We start from the raw sequence: 22,815 nt of genomic DNA, 5'->3' as shown, positions 1-22,815 counted from the left end.
TAATTTTATCCTTTTGACTTTATTGGTAGTTGAATTCAATAGTGGCTTCTCTCACAAGCTACCCTTAAATAGTATAAACTTTTTAACTTTTTGACTTTTTTTAATTTATCTCAAACAAAGCCTAAGTGTAATGAATATTAAGGGTAATTTTTAATATTTTAATATTATTATATTTAAAAAAAATTATATATATTATATATATATAAATATATTTAATAAATATAATCAGGGAGACACGGAGTAGAATAAGGCAAGGGAAGCAACACCCATAATAACTCATCCACGCCTTGCTTCCTCAGCAAGGTCGGGAGAATCAGGGTGGAGTAGAGCGGGAGAAATTGTCATCTCCACTTTCAAGTTATTTCCAAAGAAGATTTCAAGTCAAAACTCCGCAATCCCTCTAAAAGTTGGGCCGAAGTTGCTTTGCATAAGGCCCAGGAGTGCATACTTCTGCTGGGCCAGGCCCATCTTGATACAGGGCCACCTAGATCTGACATGGTGGTTAAGTATTAGTTGGCGGGGCTAGCCCACATAATTAATAAACTACTACTGTATACAACATTCTTAAAAAGTTTTTATTTTATTTATTTATTTATTTTCCACCAGAAGAAGAATTTGAATGTTTATATTCATGTTATGGTTCAAATCCCTTCATTGATTAAGCTCTGCAAATAACAAAGCTTGTGGGTTCATTTTATATTCAATGATAAAACACATTGATTCAGTGAGAATTTTTTTTAAAGAAACTGAAACAGACATTAAGTTATGGCTCAAGTCCGTCTTGAGATTGAGAGAGTGAATGTGATTCTTCCATGTTTTGTTGGGCCCATCTAAGTTTGGCTCCTCAACAAGTAGAGGCTCCTCTGGTAATTCAAAAGACGGATTGCTATGGTTTTTTTCCACCAGTAGACAAATAACTGTACAGATATATAATCAATCATAAAAAATAATCTTTGAGATAACAAAATGATGCTCTTCATCACAAACAACATTTTTTTTTTAAGAAGGTAAGAAAAAGATAAATGAAGATAAAAAGAAGTTATCATTTCTCTTTGCTTTTCTCTTCCGTCCACAAAATCCAAAATCCAAACACGAAAACGTAAAAATGCAATATAGTAAGATCCACCATGCTAGCAGCAAATTCCTTAGTTTTTCTCCAATTTTTTTTAGAAAAAATAAAAAGGAGGAGGCATTCTAAAGAAATTTTCAGCCCATTTGATCATGATACTATTGTATAACATACAACAGAATTTGACATAAGCAGATTCTGCTAAAAATTGCTTTGGTCTATGCCACTTGATGTGATTTGGAGAGTAAACTATACATTGTGTATTAAAATGACACTAAATCTAAGTTTAGTAACCAAACAAAGCCTCAATCAGGCTGATGGACGTTTGTCTGAACCAGAACCAACAATTTGTTGTGCAGTTGGAGTTTTGCTTCTTGTTGACTCATTCTCAACAGGTGGGAGCACAATCTTTTGTTGAGCTATAGATTCGGGTATCTCAATTACAATAACACTTCCATCTGTATATCCTAATGCAAACTGGCTGCGTTCTTGTGGATGTGCAGCAATTGCAAGTGGGCATTTATCAGAACTGCAGATAGAAGAAGAAGAAGAAGAAAGAGTAAGGGTCGTAGTTTAACAATCACGTCAGCAAAGCATATGATAATTTGACTTGAGTACTGCTAATGGATACAATATCTATATGCAGCATGCTTGCTTAAACTCATAGGTAACTTCAAGCACAATGAATGAATGAAAGCCAATTCCAAAAAGTTTTTAAAAAAAATTAACCCCAAAATTAGTATCATTTCAGACAATTTGGGTATTACATGATTATCTAGGACATGATCATGAAACATTGGGAAGAATGTTATAGAGAAGAAGAGGATTTTATCACGCTGGTTGGCAAATCATTCTGGAATTTCTGGAGTCATGAATTCCGAAATTACATCATCTCATAGAAATTTTATATAATGATATGCAAAAGCAAGCTTCTTCAGTGTAAGATATTATGTATATATTGATGTATTGAATGTTGCATTGAATTATTTCTTACAAGGGGAATGCATTCTCTTTTATAGAGAGAATTTGAGCATTGGATGCCCACCGAAAGTGTGATGCATTGTACATTATAAAATATAAAGCTAAAGCTATACACTAACAGACATAATCATACACTAGCTATATACTAACAGACATAATCATGCTAAAGCTAATCATACACTAACAGCCCCCCTCAAACTCAAGGAGGATAGGTACTAGCCAACTTGAGTTTGGAGACAGTAACAAAACAGGAAAGTAAACTGATAAATAAAATAAAATAGGATAGGAGACACGGTATGGTTGTGGCAAATCGTTGTTGAAGACACGGTATGGTCGTGTCGGACCGTTGTAGCAGGACAGTTTACGAGGTCATGCCAGACCGATGTAGCAGACACTGTGTGGTCGTGTCAGACCGTTGTTGTAGAAGCGAACCGGAATAAATGTCGGGACAGTTTACGGGGTCATGTCGGACCGATGTAAAAGCTGACCGGAATCAATGTCGGGACAGTTTACGGGGTCATGCCGGACCGATGTAGAAGCTGACCGGAATCAATGTCGGGACAGTTTACGGGGTCATGCCGGACCGTTGTAGCAGACACTGTGTGGTCGTGTCAGACCGATGTAGAAGACAGTTTATGGGGTCATGTCGGACCGTTGGAGAAGACAGTTTATGGGGTCATGTCGGACCGATGTAGAAGCTGACCGGAATCAATGTCGGGACAGTTTATGGGGTCATGTCGGACCATTGTAGAAGACAGTTTACGGGGTCATGTCGGACCGATGTAGCAGGACAGTTTACGGGGTCATGTCGGACCGTTGTAGAAGATTGTGGTGGTGCACCAAGGGGGCGACTTAGGGAGTGCGCCATGAGGTGGCTTGAACATGATACTGTGTATAACCCCCCCTCAAACTCAAATAGGTGTGAAGATAGAAACCTATTGGAGGTTGAAAAGGGATTTATAATGCTGACCGGTGGAGAAGACACTGTATGAGTGTGTATATAGGCTGCCCAAAAGATAGACATGTATGTAGATATCGAGCCCTCAAAAGTCGTGCCCTCAAAAGGTGTGCCCGCACCCTCAAAAGGCGTGCCATCAAAAGGCGAGCCATGAAAAGGCGTGCCAGTTTGTCGGCGAGAAGAGGCGCGCGATGCGCGTGGCTGCCTCGGCTATTTAACCAAGACAGAGCTGAGGCAGAGGCGAAGACAAACAATTGGCGAAAATCCTCTGAAAAACTCTTCGTTTTGCTGAGAAGGTTTTGCTGAGAAGATACTCTGTAACACTCTCTATAACACTCTGTTGCCCAGAAAAAAAAAAATGGCTTCGTCTTCCCGCGGGCTGCTTACCCTCTTTCCCGACCTCAACGAGTCCACAGGAGAGAGAACTGGGGCGGTGGCCAGTGAACCTCAACCAAACACCGCTGGGTTTGCTCCTCTGAACTTTCCGATGCGGTCTGTGGAGCAAAAAATGGCGGTGCAGTCGGATGTGGAGGCCAATCAGTATACGTTGAAGGCATGTGTGGAGTCCATGACGGCGGTCACAAACTTGTCGCACCGGCTGCAGAGTAGGACAAATGAGGTGCAGCAATTAAACTCCCAGCTGGCTCTGCTCCAACGCATGTATAAGGATGCGCGAGCAGAGATAAGCGTGCTAAGGGCAGAAAACAAGGAGCTGAAGCGGAAGGCCACCGTGATGTTCCGATTTGGAGGGCCGCCATATGCTGCAGTGGAGGAGCAGGGAGTAGTGATCATGCCCAGTGGAGTGGGAAACACGGAGGCAACACCGGCAAGGGCCGCCCAGGACGGAGGCAAGAAGAAAAGACCGGCGGAATAGGCGAAGAAGTGAGGGCGGTGGGTGGCCGTCTGCAGAAAAGAAAACAAATCTTGTTGTGTTTTTTTTTGTTTTTTTTTGGTTTGTTGTTATTGTTTGTTTTTTTGTTTTTTTTTTTTTTTTTTTTTTTTTTTTTTTTTTTTGGTGTACAATGATGATCGGGGGGAACCCCGACATGAATAAAATGAGTTTGGTGTGCAGGTCGTCTTCTGCTTCTGCTTCTTTTTTTTTTGTTTTTTTTTTTTTTTTTTGTTTTTTTTTTTTTTGTTTTTTTTTTTTTTTTTTTAATAGGTAGGTGATAAAATAAAAGAAATTAAAAAAGTAATGGGGAACAGGGTGGGAGAAGAAAAGTTTAAAAGAAATAATGGGAAATATGAAAATAAAGGTGGGATAAATGATGAGTGTAATGTGAGGATGATAAAAGAAAATAAAAAAATCATGAAGAGACATGCGAGGTGAGGTGAAGAATAAAAAATAAAAAAAAAAGAAAAAGCTGAAATATTAAAAAAAAATTATGGGTTTGAAAGTGGAGGTCCTTGTGAACAGAGCACTGAACCTACTATTGATGGAAAACGCATGAAAAGAATGGTTTCGAACAGGGAATCTGCTAGACGCTATTAAAAAAAGGAGTGTGGGAACGTTGTGTTGTTGGAATAATAATAATAATAATAATAATAATAATAATAATAATAATAATAAAATGTGTCTCTTTATGCATGTGCGTGTCGGCCGTGTGTGGGGATGTGGATCTGTGGCTTGCTTTTTTTCTTTTCTTTTCTTTTTTTTTTTTTTTTTTTTTTTTTTTTTTTTTTTTTTTTTTTTTTTTTTTTTTGGGACTGTCTTGGGACCCCAACACTGTCCATATACCCAGCAAAACACCACTGAGTTTTATAAGAATGAAATCTTGAAGAAACATCTGACTGAAGAAGAAAGCGTGCTGTTCGCCGGGAGTTGGAGGTTACCACTGACGAAGACGAGCATGCCGCCGGCGGGGCCGGAAGGCTGGCAATCGACGGTGGAGCTCGTGGCGGATGAGTTGGGAGCGCGGCAGGGCTTGGTGGATCTCCATGGACGCGCCGCCGTCGAATTCGGCCACCGAGTCGTAGTTGTGGAGTTCGATAAACAAGATGGCAACACCAAAGTCTCAATCTCGCCCCACGAATCTCGGTATCAGCCTCACCTCTCTGAGAGTCATGGCCAGGACCAGAGTCCCAGAGAGCTCGTCTGCAACGCTTTAGGCAACTGCAAGCACAAAGTTGCCACTGCACTCGGCAAAACCAAAGTTCTGGTCTCTGATAAGGCCCACGATGTCGAAGAACAAGCGGCAGAGACTGTTTCTGATGCTTTGGGTGAAGCGAAAGAGGCGGTGTCGCATAAAACTAGTCAGATCTCCGATAAGGCTCGCGAGGTCGAACAAGCTGCGAAAGAACCCGTCGGAGAAGTATCGGCAAAAGCGAAAGAGGCGGTTTCGGATAAAGCTCGACGAGTAGAAGGAGGTGTGAAAGAGATGGCTGCGAAAGCTAAGGGTGGTGCTGGTCGGAGTCTCTGCAAAGCGAGGGACTTGGGGCGAGTTCGAACACCAAGAGAGGACTGAGAGAGAGCCGTGGGCCTTGGTGATCGATGGCGCAAGTGGCGAAGCCGGACTTGGCGAAGAGGACGGAGGTGAGCTGAATGAGCCAGCTCGACTCGCCGGTGAAGCCGTGGACGACGGCAACTATTCCGATGATTCAGTTATGGGATTTGTGGCAGCGGATGGAAGGTATGTGTAGAGGTCCGGCGGGCGGCCAAGGCGAGGCTGCCGCCCGCCGGTGAAGCACAATGATTAGGTTGTTAACTTAGCTCTGATACCATGTAAGATATTATGTATATATTGATGTATTGAATGTTGCATTGAATTATTTCTTACAAGGGGAATGCATTCTCTTTTATAGAGAGAATTTGAGCATTGGATGCCCACCGAAAGTGTGATGCATTGTACATTATAAAATATAAAGCTAAAGCTATACACTAACAGACATAATCATACACTAGCTATATACTAACAGACATAATCATGCTAAAGCTAATCATACACTAACATTCAGAATGTCATATAAAAGAGACATTATGGGCCTGTCTGATTGTGTTTTTGTTTTCTGTTTTTGTTTTCTATTTTCTATTTTCATTTTCCAGAAAACACATGGGGGAACATGAAAAACTTTTGTCACATCTCAAGGTGAACAATGCTATTTCAACAGAGTAGCTATACGAAGGCACACATCTTAACAGAGTTTGGCAATGATACATAAAAAATTCAAATACCTGACATTGGATGGAAGATAAGCATAGCGACTAATCAAACATAGTCGTTCAAGATTTGAAGCAGAAAGCACGATAACAGTTCCATCCTCCAAGGCAATGTACACCAACTGGCCATCACATGAAAACGTTGCATGATTAATATTTGAAAAGAATTCTTGGAGCTGCTGGCAATTCTGAAATCCAAAAACAAAAGCATTAGATAACCTCAGAAACTCTACCTTCCTAGAAAACAGATTAAATTACAACCAGAATTACTGGTACTCCAAATGAAGAATACCTGCTTTTTACTTTCTGGCTCTGTTGTATTAAATATGGCGACTCTCCTTTCATTCACGGCAAGGAAGTGATTCTGATCTTGGTGAAACTGAACCCGGGTGTCTAACAGTCGTGATTTGGGTGCCCCTCTTCGTCCTCTTTCAAACTGCAAGACATTGATCTTCTTCTTTTGTATCCACTTTTCATCATCAATGTACTTCCAGACAATAATCTGAATTTAGCAATATTTTTTTTTTTAAATGTATACAAAATCAGAATCCACAACATCCAAAATAGGGGCTTACCATCACAACAATTAATAGCTTATATATGCGTCTACAGAAGAGGGGGAAAAAAAGCCTTATACCTCAGCATCTGCTGCAGAAGAAACAAGTACATTCAGCTTAGTGGAAAAGGCTAGGCCAGTGATTCTTCTAGAGTGACCCACAATCTTGAATTTAACCTACAAATATATATATATATTATTTTTTAAAAAAAATTCATTTCCGAACCAGCATGCTAGATTTTCTCTCCAACAATATAATTTCATGCATATACACATGATATCATACCTCATCCAATCGAATGTAGTATATCTGAATTGTTGCATCTTCCATGCCAGCAATAATGACATTGTTGTCTACAGAGTGGAATAGTAGGCATGTTGCTGCAGGTGGCGGGCGCATGAAATCTGCCAGTTTCTGTGTGAAATCCAACATTTGGGAATGGTCAGTCCAAGCCAAACAACATTAAAACTATCAATATGATTTTGATGCCAAAAACAAAATTCAATATGTTTTTGTTACATTTTTCTTTATACCCTCAGTAAAACAGAGGACGGTTAATTAAGCCACTCTCAAGCATCAGTTTAGTTAGTTTTGTTAAATACCTTAGAGTCTTTTGTGTTGAACAAGGTAACTGCCCCTCCAGTTGCTGACATGAGAAAATTATCGTTGTTGGACAAGGCAAAACAGTTGATGGGGTCTTTGGGTTCAATGTCAGGCAAGTCATTTTTCATTTTTTTTCTTGCTTCCGGCTCCCATAATTGAGGGGGATACATGGTTGTTGCCTGCACCATGTGACAGTTTCGTTTTTTTTTGTTTTTTCCAATTTTATTGGCCAAAAGATGAATAATTTCATATCAAAGATGTGAAGCCTTTACCTTTGTTAAAATTAATGTATATTATTGATTGATATTGATTGATGTATTGATTTACAAGATTGTTGTGTATATTGATATTTTTATCTGTATATTACAAGTCCTATATATAGAGAGGTTTTGGGAGTAGTAGGTGTAGAGTGGGTGGTGGTAGTAGGTATAGTGGAGGTGGTAGGTGGAGTGGGTGAGGAGTAGTGGAGGTGTGTAGTGGTAGTGGTAGGTTTTAGTGGTGTAGGAGGTGTACATTAACAGCCCCCCTCAAACTCAAGGAGGATAGGAACTAACCAACTTGAGTTTGAAGAGAGTAACAAAACAGAAAAATAAACTGATAAATAAAACAGGATAGGAGACACGGTATGGTCGTGTCAGACCGATGTAGCAGACAGTTTATGGGGTCATGTCGGACCGTTGTAGCAGACACTGTGTGGTCGTGTCAGACCGATGTAGAAGACAGTTTACGGGGTCATGTCGGACCGTTGTAGCAGGACAGTTTACGGGGTCATGTCGGACCGTTGTAGAAGACAGTTTACGGGGTCATGTCGGACCTGATGTAGCAGACACTGTGTGGTCGTGTCAGACCGATGTAGAAGACAGTTTACGGGGTCATGTCGGACCGTTGTAGCAGGACAGTTTACGGGGTCATGTCGGACCGTTGTAGAAGACAGTTTACGGGGTCATGTCGGACCTGATGTAGCAGACACTGTGTGGTCGTGTCAGACCGATGTAGAAGACAGTTTACGGGGTCATGTCGGACCGTTGTAGCAGGACAGTTTACGGGGTCATGTCGGACCGTTGTAGAAGACATTTTACGGGGTCATGTCGGACCGATGTAGCAGGACAGTTTACGGGGTCATGTCGGACCGTTGAAGCAGGACAGTTTATGGGGTCATGTCGGACCGATGTAGCAGGACAGTTTACGGGGTCATGTCGGACCGTTGTAGAAGACAGTTTACGGGGTCATGTCGGACCGATGTAGAAGCTGACCGGAATCAATGTCGGGACAGTTTATGGGGTCATGTCGGACCGTTGAAGATGGTGCACCCTCAAAAGGCGTGCCCAATTTTATCAAAAGGCGTGCCATCAAAAGGCGTGCCCACTTTATCAAAAGATGTGCCATGAAAAGGCGTGCCAGTTTGTCGGCTGGTGGGAAGAGGAGCGCGATGCGCGTGGCTGCTTCGGCTATAAGACGGAGGCTGAGGCTGAGGCAGAAGTTGAGACAGAAAAACTGAGAGAAATCTCTGAAAAATTCTTCGTTTGGCTGAGAAAGATACGCTGTTGCCCAGAAAAATGGCTTCATCGTCTTCCCGCGGGCTGCTCACCCTCTTTCCCGACCTCAACGAGTCAACGAGAGAGAGAACTGGTGCGGTGGCACTGGAAACTCAACCAAGCGCCCCGGAGTTTACTCCGTTGAACTTTCCGATGCGGTCGGTGGAGCAAAGAATGGCAGTGCTGTCAGATGTGGAGGCCAACCAGTATACTTTGAAGGCATGCGTGGAAAGCATGACGGCGGTCACAAACTTGTCGAACCGGCTGCAGAGCAGGACAAATGAGGTGCAGCAGTTAAATTCCCAGCTGGCTCTGCTCCAACGCATGTATAAGGATGCGCGAGCAGAGATAAGCGTGCTAAGGGCAGAAAACAAGGAGCTGAAGCGGAAGGCCACCGTGATGTTCCGATTTGGAGGGCCACCATATGTTGCAGTGGAGGAGCAGGGAGGAGGCAACTTGCTTGGTGGTCTAGGAAGCACGGAGGCAACACCGTCAAGGGCCGCCCAGGATGGAGGCAAAAAGAAGAGACCGGCGGCAGAGTAGAGAAGGGATACGGAAAAAAATCCTTTGGTTGTTGTGATGGTGGTCTTGGCTTTTTTTTTTGTTTTTTTTTTTTTTTTTTTGTAAGTGTGATCGGGGTTGAGCCCGGAGATGAATAAAATAAGGTAAAGTTTGGCGTGCCATTGTGTTTTGTTTTTTTTTTTTTTTGTTTTTTTTTTTTTTTTTTTTAAAAATACCCATGTTCAAAAGATGGAGTAAAAAAAATTGAGTGGGGAACATGAGTGTGTAAAAAAAATGAAAAAGAAAAAGGATGGGTTGGATTTGTATAAAATAATAATAAAATAAATGAGTGGAGGTGGTGTGTGTAAAACATGAATATATTGGAACCAAAAATATATTGATGAGGAAAATTGGAATCAACCCACGTGGGTGGAGGTGGTGTGTAAAACACTTTATGAAAAGATGTGGGTATTGTTTATTTTATGATGATAAATAAATAAGAAAAGATGTGTGTGCTGGTGTATGCATGATGGAGCAGTGTGCATAGCTATATATGTTTTATATTTTTGGTTTTTTTTTGTTTTTTTGTTTTTGTTTTTTTTTTTTTTTTTTTGTTTTTGTTTTTTTTTTTTTTTTGTATTGTATGGTGAAAAAGGGAACACAAAAAAAAAAAAAATAAGAGAAATAAATAAAAATTCTATTTTGTGGTGAAAGAGGTGTAAAAGGTGATTAAAAGAAATAAATAAAGAAAGTTTAATAAAATATGAGTGAGTGGGTATTCAATCCTGCCAAAAGGAAGAGAGAGAGAGAGAGATGGGGTGTCGTGATTGCCTCAGATCATCATGGATTAAAATATGAGTGAGTGGGTGTATGGTGGTTGTGGAATTTGACAAAGTAAAAAAAAATGAGAATCAGGAGAGGGGTGCAACTTTTCGCTCTCTGTGCGTCGTTATTCGCCGTAAGAGAGAGAGATCTCTGGCACCGACTTGATGCGGTGGCCGCGAGCCATGACGAGGGAGGGAACGGCGGAGCGGTTCTGGTTGATGGTGATGCGGCGGTGCCAGCGGTCGCCAGATCTTCGTCGGAGCGAACATGCGGCCGCCGCGACACATGGTTCCGAAGGCACCGGGGAGACGGCGTAGGGCTGGCGACTGTGCTTGGACATGTTGGTGTGGACGAAGGTGATGATATCGGGGCGGATCGAGGATTGCATGACGTCCGGCAAGGGGAGGGTGGTGGTGGCGCCGTCGGCGACGATGTCGGAGTCGAGGTTGTGAACGGAGACCCGAGGGCGGGCCGCGGCCATTGCTGGTGGCGGAGAGGGAAATGACGTCATCGCCGGAGAGAGAAAAATGGGTGTGCAGAAGTGGGGTGGGTGTGCATGAGGAAGTGAGAAGCTGAAGAAACCTCCATTTAACCAGAGAACAAGAGGCTTGGAAGGTGGATCTATTTCGGCTTCAACAAAATAGTAGAACATGACTTTCATTGTGAAGAAGATGGCATGACTTTCAGTAGTATAAAGAGGAAAGAGACTACAGAGAGAGAGACAGGAATTTGAAGGTATGTGTGGAAAATTCCAGCGGGCAGCAAAGGCAAAGTTGCCGGCCGGCTGCCCGCCGGTGGCAAAGAAATACAGGCTTAAATCTTATCTCTGCTCTGATACCATGTTAAAATTAATGTATATTATTGATTGATATTGATTGATGTATTGATTTACAAGATTGTTGTGTATATTGATATTTTTATCTGTATATTACAAGTCCTATATATAGAGAGGTTTTGGGAGTAGTAGGTGTAGAGTGGGTGGTGGTAGTAGGTATAGTGGAGGTGGTAGGTGGAGTGGGTGAGGAGTAGTGGAGGTGTGTAGTGGTAGTGGTAGGTTTTAGTGGTGTAGGAGGTGTACATTAACAACCTTGATGTCTATTTCATCTTTTCTCCACTTCCAGAGTAGATTAGTGTGCTTTGAGTCTAATGCTAGAAGGCCCATACCAGAATTCGTGTAGATCAACCTCATGATCTGCATTAATCAAGCGAAAACAAAATGAGAAGTAACTTTTTTCTTTGCATGAACAGTAAGGACCAATAAAGTCATACCGTGTTTGTTTTCAGAGGTTCAGAGACTGTCAAGGACCGAACTTGATTAGGACGCCTAAGCACTTCGAATCTTCCCCTCTTGTTGATTCTCATAAAAGGTGAACCTAAAACCAGGCAATGTGGTAAATTTAGAGTAGGTAATAATTCAAAATATTTAATTATTAGCAAGAAATCAGTGTTTTAGCTGACCTCCCTTCTGATTTATAGTTGGTAGATTACGCTGCTGCAAGCTCAAGGGATCTGGAACTGGTCTTGCAATGGTTTGCTGTGGCTGAAACGAAATGTAGTAGCAGTCTAAGCAATCCTTTGCACGAAAACTACCAAAAAGATATAGAATCAATTATTTAGGATCATACCTCAATTTGACAACCCGCGGGGACCAAATGAGAAGATTGCAATGCTAATCCACCACTCGTGATCTCGACGTTTGCATCAAAGGATGGACGACTGCTTCCAGCTTCACCAGGAGCTGGCAACATCGTCTACAAAATGTGCACATACAAAAGTAAACCGGACAATGTTTCTCCATTCTTTTTAGAAAAAAAATAAAACAAGGAATCATTCTGAAGAAATTGACAATAAATTTTTTTATCATGATACTACATAATTCGACATACAGAGATTCTGCTCAGAGTTGTATGGGTGTATGCCACTTGATGCAGATTTGGAGTACAATATACATGCAACCTTCTATGTGAACTGTTGTTAGTCACTCATGGCCAACAACTGTTTTCCTTTTATGTTTGGATCTTGGAATATTTGTGCAGTGACTTATTGAGGGTAAGTAAAAGGAAAGAGAAGATAAATGGAGATTCTTCTTTTTATTTGTCTTTTCTCTTTGCTTTTCTCTCCCTTCACAAATTAATCCAAACATAGCCTTAGAAAACATAAAAATGCAATATTATGGCAAGAACACTGAAACCACTTGGCTTGTAGAAGCTTAGATCCACCACATGCTAGCAGATTCTTTTAGATAAATAAAACTAGGCGAAGGCATTCTGAAGAAATTGACAGGCAATCAATTGATCATAATACTACATAATTTGACATACAGAGTTTTTGCTCAAAATTGTTTGATGTAGATTTGGAGTAAACTATACATGTAACCTTTTATATAAACTAATACTAAATCTAACTTGAATAACCAAACAAGGTCTTGATCAGGTTAATGGGGTTTATCTGAACTAGAACCTACCATTTGTTGTGCAGTATGAGTTTTGCTTCTTGTTGACTCACTCTCAACAGGTGAGGGCGCAACATGTTGTTGAGCTGTAGACTCAGGTAGCTCAATTACAATAACCCTTCCATCACTGAATCCTAATGCAATCTGGTTGCGTTTTTGCCGATGTGCAGCAATCACAATTGGGTATGCATGAGAACTGTAGGGAGAATAAGAAAGAAGAAGAAAAAAAAGAGTTAGGATTGTTGCCAACAATCACGTAAGCTACGCAATTTTGTAATTTGGCCCACATATTGCTTATGACCACATCATATATATATATGCTAGTTCAATCACCATGAATGCAGGCCAATCCCAAAACCATAACATATTGAAAAATGAAACAACCCTGATTCAAAATAATTTCAAAGGATATAGTATTATTTGATGATCTAGGACACCATCATGGAATGTTGGGAAATAATTGGCAAGAAGAAGATCCGGAGAAATATTGAAGATAGATAATGCACCAAAAGATTCTAGAGTGTATGTAATGTTATGGAGAAGGAAAGGCTTTTATCGCGGTTGTTTGGCAAATCATTTTGGAATTTCTAAAGCTGTGAATTACTACTAAATTACACCTCACAGAAATTTTTATCCAATGATTAAGACTAAAAAACTTTAACGAAACATGAATAGTTTTTTGTCACAATTACTAGCTTACAATCAGGCACTGAATGCTGATTGATGACCTATTTTAAACAGAATAGCTACACCGGTGAAGTGAGGACTGAGGACACACATCTTAACAGACACAGTTTGTTAAATACATCAAATACCTGATATTGGACGGAAGATAAGCATCACGAAGAATCTCACATAGTAGTTGGAGATTTGAAAAAGAAAACATGGCAACAGTTCCATTCTTAATCGCGATGTACACCAACTGACTATCACATGAAAATGTTGCATGGACAATCATTTTTGACAGATCCAATGGGAGACACCTCTGGCAATGCAGAAACAAAAGCATTTGATAACCTGGTATCGACCCCCGCACAGTTAAAATTATACCCACAATACCTGGTGTCCTTTAAATGAAGATACCTGGTTTTTACATTCTAGCTCTGTTGTATATATGGCAAATTTCAATTCAGTCACCACAAGGAAGTGTTTCTGATCTTGATGAAACTGAACCTGGGTGTCCCACAGTATTGATCTGAGTATGCTCTCATCTTGAAACCACAAGAAGCTGTGCTTCTTCATTTCTTTGAACTTACAGTCCCTGTACTCCCACACTATAATCTGGATTTAACAGATAAAAAAACATTTGATTGCAAAATCAAAATCCATGTCATTCAAATTAATAGCAGATTTAAATATGCATCTACAGAGCAAGATAAAAAATTAAATTTTGAACCTCAGCATCTGCTGCGGAAGAAACAAGTACATTCAGCTTAGTGGAAAAGGCTAGGTCAGTGATTCTTCTACAGTGACCCGCAAACTTGAATTTAACCTACAAAAGTTTTTATTTTTGGTTGTCCTCTTTGAACTAAAACAAATAACATTTCATGTTTATATACATAATATCATACCTTAGACAAATGCACATTAAATATCTGAATTGTTGAATCATCCATGCCTACAATAATGACATTGTTGTCTTCAGGGTGGAAAAGCAGACATGTTGCAGTTGCCGGGCAACTGAAACCCTTTGTCTGTGATCATCCAACATTTGGAAATGGTCAGTGTAACCAAACAAACAACGTAAGGGAAGATTTAAAGCACACTTCCAATATTTCTTCATGCCACAGGAAGAAACCAAATTGAAGGGAAGATTAACATTTTCTTGATACCACTAAATGTAAAACAGAGGACAGTTACACCACTCCCAAGCATCATTTTAGTTTGTTTTGTAGAATACCTCACAGCCTGTAGTGTCAAACAAGGCCATTGAGCCTCCAGATGCTAACATGAGAAAATTTTCATCGTTAGACAAGGCAAAACAGTTGATGCTGGAAAAGTCATTTCCCATTTGTTTTCCTGCACGTGGCTTCCACAATGATGGAAGGGGATGCACGGTTTTTGCCTGCACCATGAGACAGTTCATAATAATCATCACTTTTTATTTATGCTTTTTACAATTTTGCTTCATATAGATGGGAAACATGTACCTTGCTGTCTGGGTTTGTATCGGATTTTGGCAACTTCCTGAACATTTGAATGCCATTTGATGATAATGCTAGAAGAGCCATACCAGAATTTGTATAGATCAACCTTGTGATCTGCATTAGTCATGTGAGAAGAGAATAAGAAGTAAGTTTTCTTACATGAACAACAAGGTCCAATGAAATCATACCTTATCTGTTTCTGGAGGTTCAGAGACTATCAAGGACCGAATTTGATTAGGTCGACTAAGCACATTGAGCCTCATCCTCTTGTTTGGTGGGACTTCATCTAATCTAGGATTCACATTGTTCCTCATGTCCTGGTTTTGGATAATCAAATGAATTTGTTACTTCAAAAGTACTATCAAAACAATTTATGGATGAAGATTCTTGTCGATAAAATGTACAGGATAACAGAAAACTATGACCTGATACGCCAAAAGTTTTAAAAAGATAAATTTTGTCAAAACGCCAAACATATGGATTTACAGAATTTAGTGTAAGATTTCTGAATGTTTCTGTATATTCAATTGTATTTGTTTACAAAGAGCTCATCAGTTTATATAGCCCTAAATCTATATCTGAAAAAAGGAAATACAAAATTCCTATTTACACCAGAATCTTTCCTAATTCCTACGATACACATTCATGCCATATATCCAATATATTCTCACACCCCCGCTCAAACTCAAGGTATTTTAGCAGAAAATACTGAGAGTTTGCTAAGAAGAAACTGAAATCGAGCGGTAGTGTGAGTCTTAGTGAAGAAGTCCGCATGTTGCAAAGCTGAGGAGACGAAAGGAAGCGAGATAGAGCCAGACTGCAGACGCTGTTGGACAAAGTGATAATCAATCTCAATGTGTTTTGTCCGTTCATGGAAGATAGTATTGTGGGCAATTTGAATAGCACCGTGGTTGTCATAATAGACAGAGGTCGGAGAAGACTGAGGTACACCCAAATCAGAGAGAAGACGACAAAGCCAAATAAGCTCAGCAGTAGCATGAGCCATAACACAATACTCAACTTCAGCAGTAGAGCGAGCAACAACAGTTTGTTTCTTACTTTTTCAAGAGATCAAGGAATCGCCAAGAAACATACAAAAACCAGTGGTGGACTTACAATCATTAACATCACCAGCTCAATCAGAATCAACATAGGCCACCAAGTCTAAAGAGGAAATAGAGGACAACAGTAAGCCCTGAAAGATGGTATCCCGGAAATAGCGAAGAATGCGAACCAAAGCAATCCAATGGGTAGAGCGAGGATCAGAAACGAACTGACTAACCACATGAAGAGCATAAGCAAGATCAGGCCGAGTGATAGTCAGATAAACTAAACAACTCACAAGCTCGCGATATAAAGTGGGATTATCCAGAGGGACTCCATCAATAGAGGTGAGCTTCACATTAAGCTCAATAGGGGTATCAATAGGGGTATCAGAAACCTTAGTATCAGTAAGACCAGCACGGTGAATGACCTCATTAGCATACGTAGCCTGAGACAGAAAACAACCCTTTGGAGAAGAACAAACCTCAATACCAAGAAAATACCGCAATGGACCCAAATCCTTCATATTGAATGTGTGGAAAAGATGTTGCTTGACCTCGGAGATAGCAGAAGAGTCAGAGCCAATGATGATTATATAATCCACAGATAGTAAGAGAGCAACAAAGCCAGCCGAGGTATGTCTCAGAAACAAAGCAGAGTCGAAAGTAGAAAGATGAAATCCAAGATCAGTAACAGTAGTCTGAAAGCGATCATACCAAGCACGTGGAGATTGCTTCAGACCATATAGCGCAAGCCGAAGACGACAAACCTGTCCAGAGGAATGGTGAAGGCCAGGGAGAGGACGCATGTAACCTTCCTCAGCGAGATGAGCATTAAGAAAAGCATTCTTAACATCTATCTAATAAATAGGCCAATGGCGAACAGCAGCGACAGATATCAAAGTACGAACAATAATCATCTTGGCAACAGGAGCAAAGGTCTCCTCATAATCAATACCATACTCCTACAAAAAACCCTTGGCAACCAGGTGAGCCTTGTAGCGCTCAAGAAAACCATCAGAATGAGTCTTGACTTTGTAGACCCATTTGCAACCAATCAAATTCTTATCAGAAGGCAAAGGAACCAATTCTCAAGTACTAGTTTTCTGAAAAGTAGACAACTCATCCTCCATAGCTCAAACCCAATTGGGATCCTGACAGGCCTCCTTGTAAGACTGAGGTTCTAAAAAAGAATGAATAGTAGACAAAAAAATACGATAGGAAGTAGAAAAACATGTATTAGACCAACCCAACCTGTTTAGAGGACGACGTGCTTAAGTAGGATAGCAGTGTGCAGCAAGTTCAGAGTTTTCAGAAGCAGAAGAATGAACAACTAGGGCAGAGACAACTGGTGAATGGGGAGCCTTGCGATAAGAATAAACTAACAACGGAGGAAGAGATGTAACCAGAGGTGAAACAGGAGGAGCAGTAAGAATAGCTTGAGGGGGGGCAGTGGAGAGGTACTCAACATGAGGGGTGGAAGGTGGAGAAAGTGGAACAAGCTTAGAAGAAACAGTGGAGATGTACTCATCAGAAAGAACCTCAGAAGGAAATGAATCAATGTGAACCAAATCTTCTTTGAAAACTAGAGCAATGATAAGAGGAAGTTGAAAGTAAGGTAGACGTTCGAGAAAAGAAACATGACGGGAGACATAAAGACGATAGGAAACAAGGTCGTAACACCGATAGTCTTTCTAAGTAGGACTATAACCCAAAAAGACACAGAGGACAAACCGGGCGCTAAGTTTGGTTCTATCTTTGCAAGAAAAAAGGACAAAACAGGCAGATCCAAACACACGAAGGAGGGAGTAGTTAGGAATTTAGGAGAACAAAGCCTCATAAGGAGACCGACCAGAAAGAAGGGGAGTAGGCATGTGGTTGAGAAGAAAAGCAGCAATAAGAACTACCTCCTCCCAAAATGGAGCCGGAACTGAGGCAGAGAGAAGAAGAGACCTAGCCGTCTCAAGGAGATGACGGTATTTACGCTCAGCTCGACCATTTTGGACAGGTGTATCTATACAGGAAGTTTGGTGAATAGTACCCAAATTGGCCAAATACTCACAGAACTCGTTTTTAAAATATTCCCCACCCAAGTCAGACCATAACACTTTAATTGTAGACCCAAACTGGGTAGTAATCATAGACCAAAAGATACGGTATATCTGATAGAAATAGGATTTATGAGTCATAAGATAAACCCAAGTGTAATGGGTGCAGTCATCAACAAATGACACATAGTATGCAGAACCTCCTTTGGTGAGAATAGAAGAAGGACTCCAAACATCAGTATGAACTAAAGAAAACGGTGTATTAAATATAGAAGTGCTTTTACGAAAAGGTAAGGCTGTCATTTTGGCAAGTTTACACCCCCGACATTCAGTAAGTTCACTAGGAGAAACTTTACCCAATATACCTGACTGAACTAAAAATCGTAAGCGGTCAGCAGATAAGTGTCTTGATCTAGAATGCCACAAGTAGAAATGACTAGACAAAGAATCTAACTGAAAAGAGAAAAAAGCAGTTGGAGAGGTTGTCATAGGCAGATGCAAGCTCTCCACCATATAGAGGCTTCTAACTCTACGGCCAGTTCCAATCTGCTGCTTGGATATCCGATCCTGCACAGAACAGATAAAAGAAGAAAAGATAACATCAAAACCAAAGGTATCAAGCTTACTCATAGATAATAAACTGACAGATAATTTAGGAACATAAATGACAGATGGAATAGAGATAACAAACATAGTAGACGGTAAGACAGATCCAACAGATATAACAAGTATACCAGACCCATTAGCAGCATTAACAGTAATAGAAAAGAGAGGGGAGTACAATTTTGAAGTAAAAAGAGATGGAGAGTCATATGATGAGAGACACCAAGGTCAAAAAACTAGACAAACGAAGAGATACCTGAAGAAGATTCAAGCAAACCTGAATGAAGAGAGGAAACAACCGAAGCAAATGGGGAGGGCTAAGAGGTAGACAGAATATGCTGAAGCTGACCAATTTGAGCACTCAAGGAAGCCAAGTCAAGCTCACAAGACTGAGCAGATGCAGTATAACGGTAGGAGGAGCACGACACTGTTTCTGAGACTGTTGTAGGGACGAGGTAGGCAGACGTCCCTTCTTAGGACAGTGATCCTTCCAATGGCCTCTTTGATGACAAAAGGCACGCTCATCAATAGCAAGAGACATCATAATGACCAGACTAAGGGGTTTATGTGTAATAAACAAAAATTAGGGGTTCAAGTGTACTAATCCCAAAATAAAACCGAATATCTGGGACTCCAAGACGTCACTAGTGGTGTCAGATGAAGACGAATCAGAGTGAGAGAGATCGAGCAAGCGTCGCACGTCCAGAACCAAGTCGGCAACAGAGGAATCAAGTCGCGAACCAGGTAGGTTTCGATACGACGAAGGCAGATGCTGATCGAGATGTCAATTGCAACTCCGAGACCAGAGAGAGGTGTCGAACAAGTAGAACTTCAAACCAGAGAACTTCGCGATGCGAACCAGATGAGTCGTGAGTCAGAGGGAACAAGGTGGGTCGAACCAAACAAGCTATGATGCGAAGTCGTGAAGTGAAGCTGGTGGGTCACGAGTTGACGGGTCGCGATTTGAACTCAGATGAGTCGCACAAGCAAGACGAAGCAGAGGGTGAACTTGACCGTGATGATGGGTGGTGAACAGAACCAGAACAGAATCAAAGAGAACTTTGATCGAACTAAAGCTCAGAACCAGAGAACCAGTTGCGATTTCTGCTAGGGTGTCGCACTTGGCTCTGATACATGTAAGATTTCTGAATGTTCTTATATATTCAATTGTATTTGTTTACAAACAGTTCATCAGTTTATATAGCCCTAAATCTATATCTGCAAAAAGGAAATACAAAGTTCCTATTTTTTTTTTTATCGGCAAATGTTAGTTGTTAGAAAATCTCCCCACCTTGACAAAGCACATAAGTGTTTTCACTGCCTTAATTCAACTCCCTTGAACCTTAAACCTTAAGGGGAATTAAACCCATAATCTCCTTTAAACTAAGCCCTAAGAAAGGCAACGCCTAGTTGGTTATACAAAGTTCCTATTTACACCACAATCAGATACACAATCATGCCATATATACACAATCCTGCCATATATACAACATATTCTCACATTTAGTTGCAAAGTAAACTCGAGCTGTACCCAAAAGAATGCCTTTCTACAGGTTTTGGATTAAGATTCTTGTAGATGTGGAGATTTAGAAAACTGACCTTTTTTTTGGGTAAGTAGTAAACTGACCTTAGTCACAGTCTCGGGCCTAATTCTTGACAAAGTAGGGGTATCCTGATTAATTGTGCCGACAGAATTGGTGATCCCAGCGTTTGCATCAAAGAGTCTACGACTACTTCCATATTCACCAGGAGCTGGCAATATCCTCTACAAAATGTCCAGACACAAATGTAAAGCAGTGAAATGTTCCAAAAAATAAATAAATGAAATTGATAGCAGTGTAAAAAGTGGAAATGAAACACAAGTCAGAAAAAAGATTATGCCCTTTGCAGTTATATAGCTAGTATATGCCTTACTGTGTTTGAAATTCCAGAGAGGCGCGTGTTAGAGATGTCACAAAAATTATTGATGCTCGCCAAAGGTGCACCTAAACCAGGCAATGTGGTGAATTTTTTGAGTACTTAATAATTCAAATTTTTGTGTGCTTGTATAAAAAATCAGTGTAATAGCTTACCTCCCTGCTGATTTATGGTTGGTAGATTATTCTGCGGCAAGCTCAAGGGATCTGGAACTGGTCTTGCTATGGTTTGTAGTGGCTGAAACAAAATGTAGTAAGCAGTCTAAGCAATCCTTTGTGAGAAAACTGCAAAAAAGGATATAGAATCGATGATTTAGGATCGCATACCTCAACTTGACCCACCTCAATTTGACCCACTGGAACCAAATGTGTAGATTGCGAAGCCAAACTAGCATCAGAATAATTGGGACTTCTGCGTTTATCATTCACAAATAAGCATTCTCAGTTTAAGATCAGGACTGGGATTTCAACAAATCATACTAGAAATTACAAAGAGTATCAATCCAATTCAACTAAAACCAAAAAAAATAAAAACACAAATATCTAATCCTTTTTTTTTTTTTCCCCTAATGAAAAGCATACTACCCTTTGGGAAATTGATGTTTTAACGTTGAATCTGCTAAGGTAGGGAACTGCAGTTTTTCACTGATAATGGGATGGTTTATCAAAAGTTTATTGAACAACATTCCCATCAGATTCTTTCTTTGGATCTCCGTGTTAGCATGCCCTGTGAGTTGTCTATGTTCCCTACAAAAAGTCACAAACTAATTCCATCAAGTATCGGAAAAAATTACAAGATCTTTTTTTTTTTGAACTCATACCTTTTATTTTTTAATAGGTCAGTCATCTCCTTGGTTAATTCTTGATCAGACTCAGAAAAAACTTTCAGTTCGTTCATAAGAATATCGGTTGCTTCATGAAAATTGCACCTAATCAATTTCAGCAAATTAGGACAAACAAGATTCTGAGAAGACCAAAAAAACATGGCATATAAGAGAGGAAAAAACCTTCTATAAAATTCCTGAGAATTACCCACTCACTTGTCCAATGCCTCAAAGTATTTCTGCTTCTTGATTTCAAAAAACATTTTCATAGAATGACGGTTGTCGTCCCATTTGGTGAAGCAAGAAAGATATCTATCAGCCTCATCCCAATCCCCGTTAACCACCAGCTCCTCAAAATACTTGATGTCGAAGAAGAGGCCCGACTCACACTCGAACCTATCCGGAAAGAGAAAAAGGAAATAATGATTGATAAAATAAAAAAAAAGCTAACACTGGAAATTCAAAGATGAAGAAGAAATAATGATTTGGGGGAGGAATTTACTCGTGACGAGCTTTTTGGAAGTTCTTCTCAGTAAGGTATTTGAATACTGCTAACAGTTTTTCCCTAATCATTCCAGACTTAATGTCACCTGTTTCTTGATATGAACTCATTAGAATCGCTCCTTCTTGTCTCTGTATCAACAAAATTCAATCACAATAACCACTGCATGTAAAAAGTCTAGTTAGAATAAAAGAAACTTTTGTCTTAAGGAAAATGTTTCCACAAAAAGTCTTAAGAAAAAGAAACTAACTTTCCCATGTAACAAACAGAGGGGCTAGCATCCGAATTCAAATAAAAATGACAAGGATGATGCTTTGAGATCAAACATATTACCATGAAGTGTTGAAAAGTGGATACTACCAAAATGAAATATGTAAATACAAACCCGGTCTAGAATTATCACATGCAAATGAGTTCTTTATTTCTTCAAGATTGTTCAAAAACTAACAAGACTTGTTCCAAGGAAAAGACACTCTGCTTTCAAAAGATGTCAAAGGCCTCAAATTTTAATAGGCACTGTAGAGTAAGGCTTCATTTTAGCATTTAGCGTGAGGCCTCAAAAATTCTTGAGCCGCTAATATGTCATAGAAAATTATAGAAGGCACTCATGTTTGGACAATAAGTGTTTTCATGGAAAGTTTCTTGAGAAATAAAAAGTTAATATATCTGAAGCAAAATTCGCGCAAGAACTGATTTCTGTCAAACCAAACATAATTGGAACGAGTTGTTCGAAGAAAATAAAAGAAATGGACGCATTTAAGATTAAACAGAAGATAGAAAACCAAAACATGAAATCAAACTAATTACATATACAACTTCTCCACTTCTTCGACACTAATATATTGTCAAAAACCCAGAATTTTGTAAATGAAATATTAGGGTTTCACAGATAAAGAAACAGAGAAATGACTTCAACCCATTACAAATGTTGAGTGTCACATGGAAAAGAGAGAGAAAAATGATCTTTAAGTTAAACAAACCTGACAGAATTGAAAGAATAAGGTAGAACAACGAATGCATACCTGCAAAACAGAGAAGAACAGGAGAATGTATACCCTGAAACTGTGCTTTCTCTCTCTACTTTCTCTCAACTG

The 22,815-nt window shown here is 40.0% G+C and overlaps 1 protein-coding gene and 1 long non-coding RNA gene across 5 annotated transcripts; both read right to left on the bottom strand.

Moving 5' to 3' along the window:
* Positions 1 to 1,192: 1,192 nt before the first annotated feature.
* Positions 1,193 to 18,445, bottom strand: LOC145805950 (uncharacterized). Of its 4 annotated transcripts, none has more exons than XM_082901442.1 (19): positions 18,242 to 18,445; positions 14,974 to 15,102; positions 14,789 to 14,899; positions 14,539 to 14,703; positions 14,210 to 14,332; positions 14,035 to 14,130; positions 13,722 to 13,919; positions 13,454 to 13,623; positions 12,651 to 12,834; positions 11,812 to 11,937; positions 11,645 to 11,726; positions 11,456 to 11,559; positions 11,274 to 11,378; positions 7,325 to 7,504; positions 7,008 to 7,136; positions 6,803 to 6,898; positions 6,458 to 6,667; positions 6,181 to 6,287; positions 1,193 to 1,598 (listed from the first exon to the last, which is right to left on the bottom strand). In XM_082901442.1, exons 2-19 carry the CDS (start codon positions 15,097 to 15,099, stop codon positions 1,379 to 1,381), a joined length of 2,532 nt encoding a protein of 843 aa, XP_082757568.1. In that variant the 5' UTR covers positions 15,100 to 15,102; positions 18,242 to 18,445; the 3' UTR covers positions 1,193 to 1,378. The 4 variants fall into 4 exon arrangements, with proteins under 4 accessions (XP_082757568.1, XP_082757567.1, XP_082757570.1 ...); XM_082901441.1 differs by having other exon boundaries at positions 6,181 to 6,353; positions 18,242 to 18,444; XM_082901444.1 differs by lacking the exon at positions 7,325 to 7,504 and having other exon boundaries at positions 6,181 to 6,353.
* A 689-nt stretch (positions 18,446 to 19,134) lies between these two features.
* On the bottom strand, positions 19,135 to 21,601 carry LOC114305467 (uncharacterized). Its single transcript, XR_014348301.1, has 3 exons — positions 20,981 to 21,601; positions 20,723 to 20,807; positions 19,135 to 20,633 (listed from the first exon to the last, which is right to left on the bottom strand). It is a non-coding gene; the product is annotated as an uncharacterized LOC114305467 (long non-coding RNA).
* Between the last annotated feature and the right edge of the window lie 1,214 nt (positions 21,602 to 22,815).

The sequence above is a fragment of the Camellia sinensis genome, chromosome 13, assembly GCF_055761805.1.
Source record: "Camellia sinensis isolate YWXY chromosome 13, ASM5576180v1, whole genome shotgun sequence".
Lineage (NCBI taxonomy): Eukaryota > Viridiplantae > Streptophyta > Magnoliopsida > Ericales > Theaceae > Camellia > Camellia sinensis.
The sequence above is the reverse complement of the archived record's forward strand: the minus strand, read 5'-3'. Positions and strand labels throughout refer to the sequence as shown.

Bases quoted from the DNA above. Each gene is read 5' to 3' on its own strand.
- LOC145805950 (XM_082901441.1), bottom strand. From the start codon at position 15,099: ATGAGGAACAATGTGAATCCTAGATTAGATGAAGTCCCACCAAACAAG. The intron at 12,835-13,453 runs GTATTTGATGTA...TTCTCCCTACAG, and splicing joins TATCTTCCGTCCAATATCAG to TTCTCATGCATACCCAATTG. The intron at 11,560-11,644 runs GTCAGCTAAAAC...GCCTGGTTTTAG, and splicing joins AACTATAAATCAGAAGGGAG to GTTCACCTTTTATGAGAATC.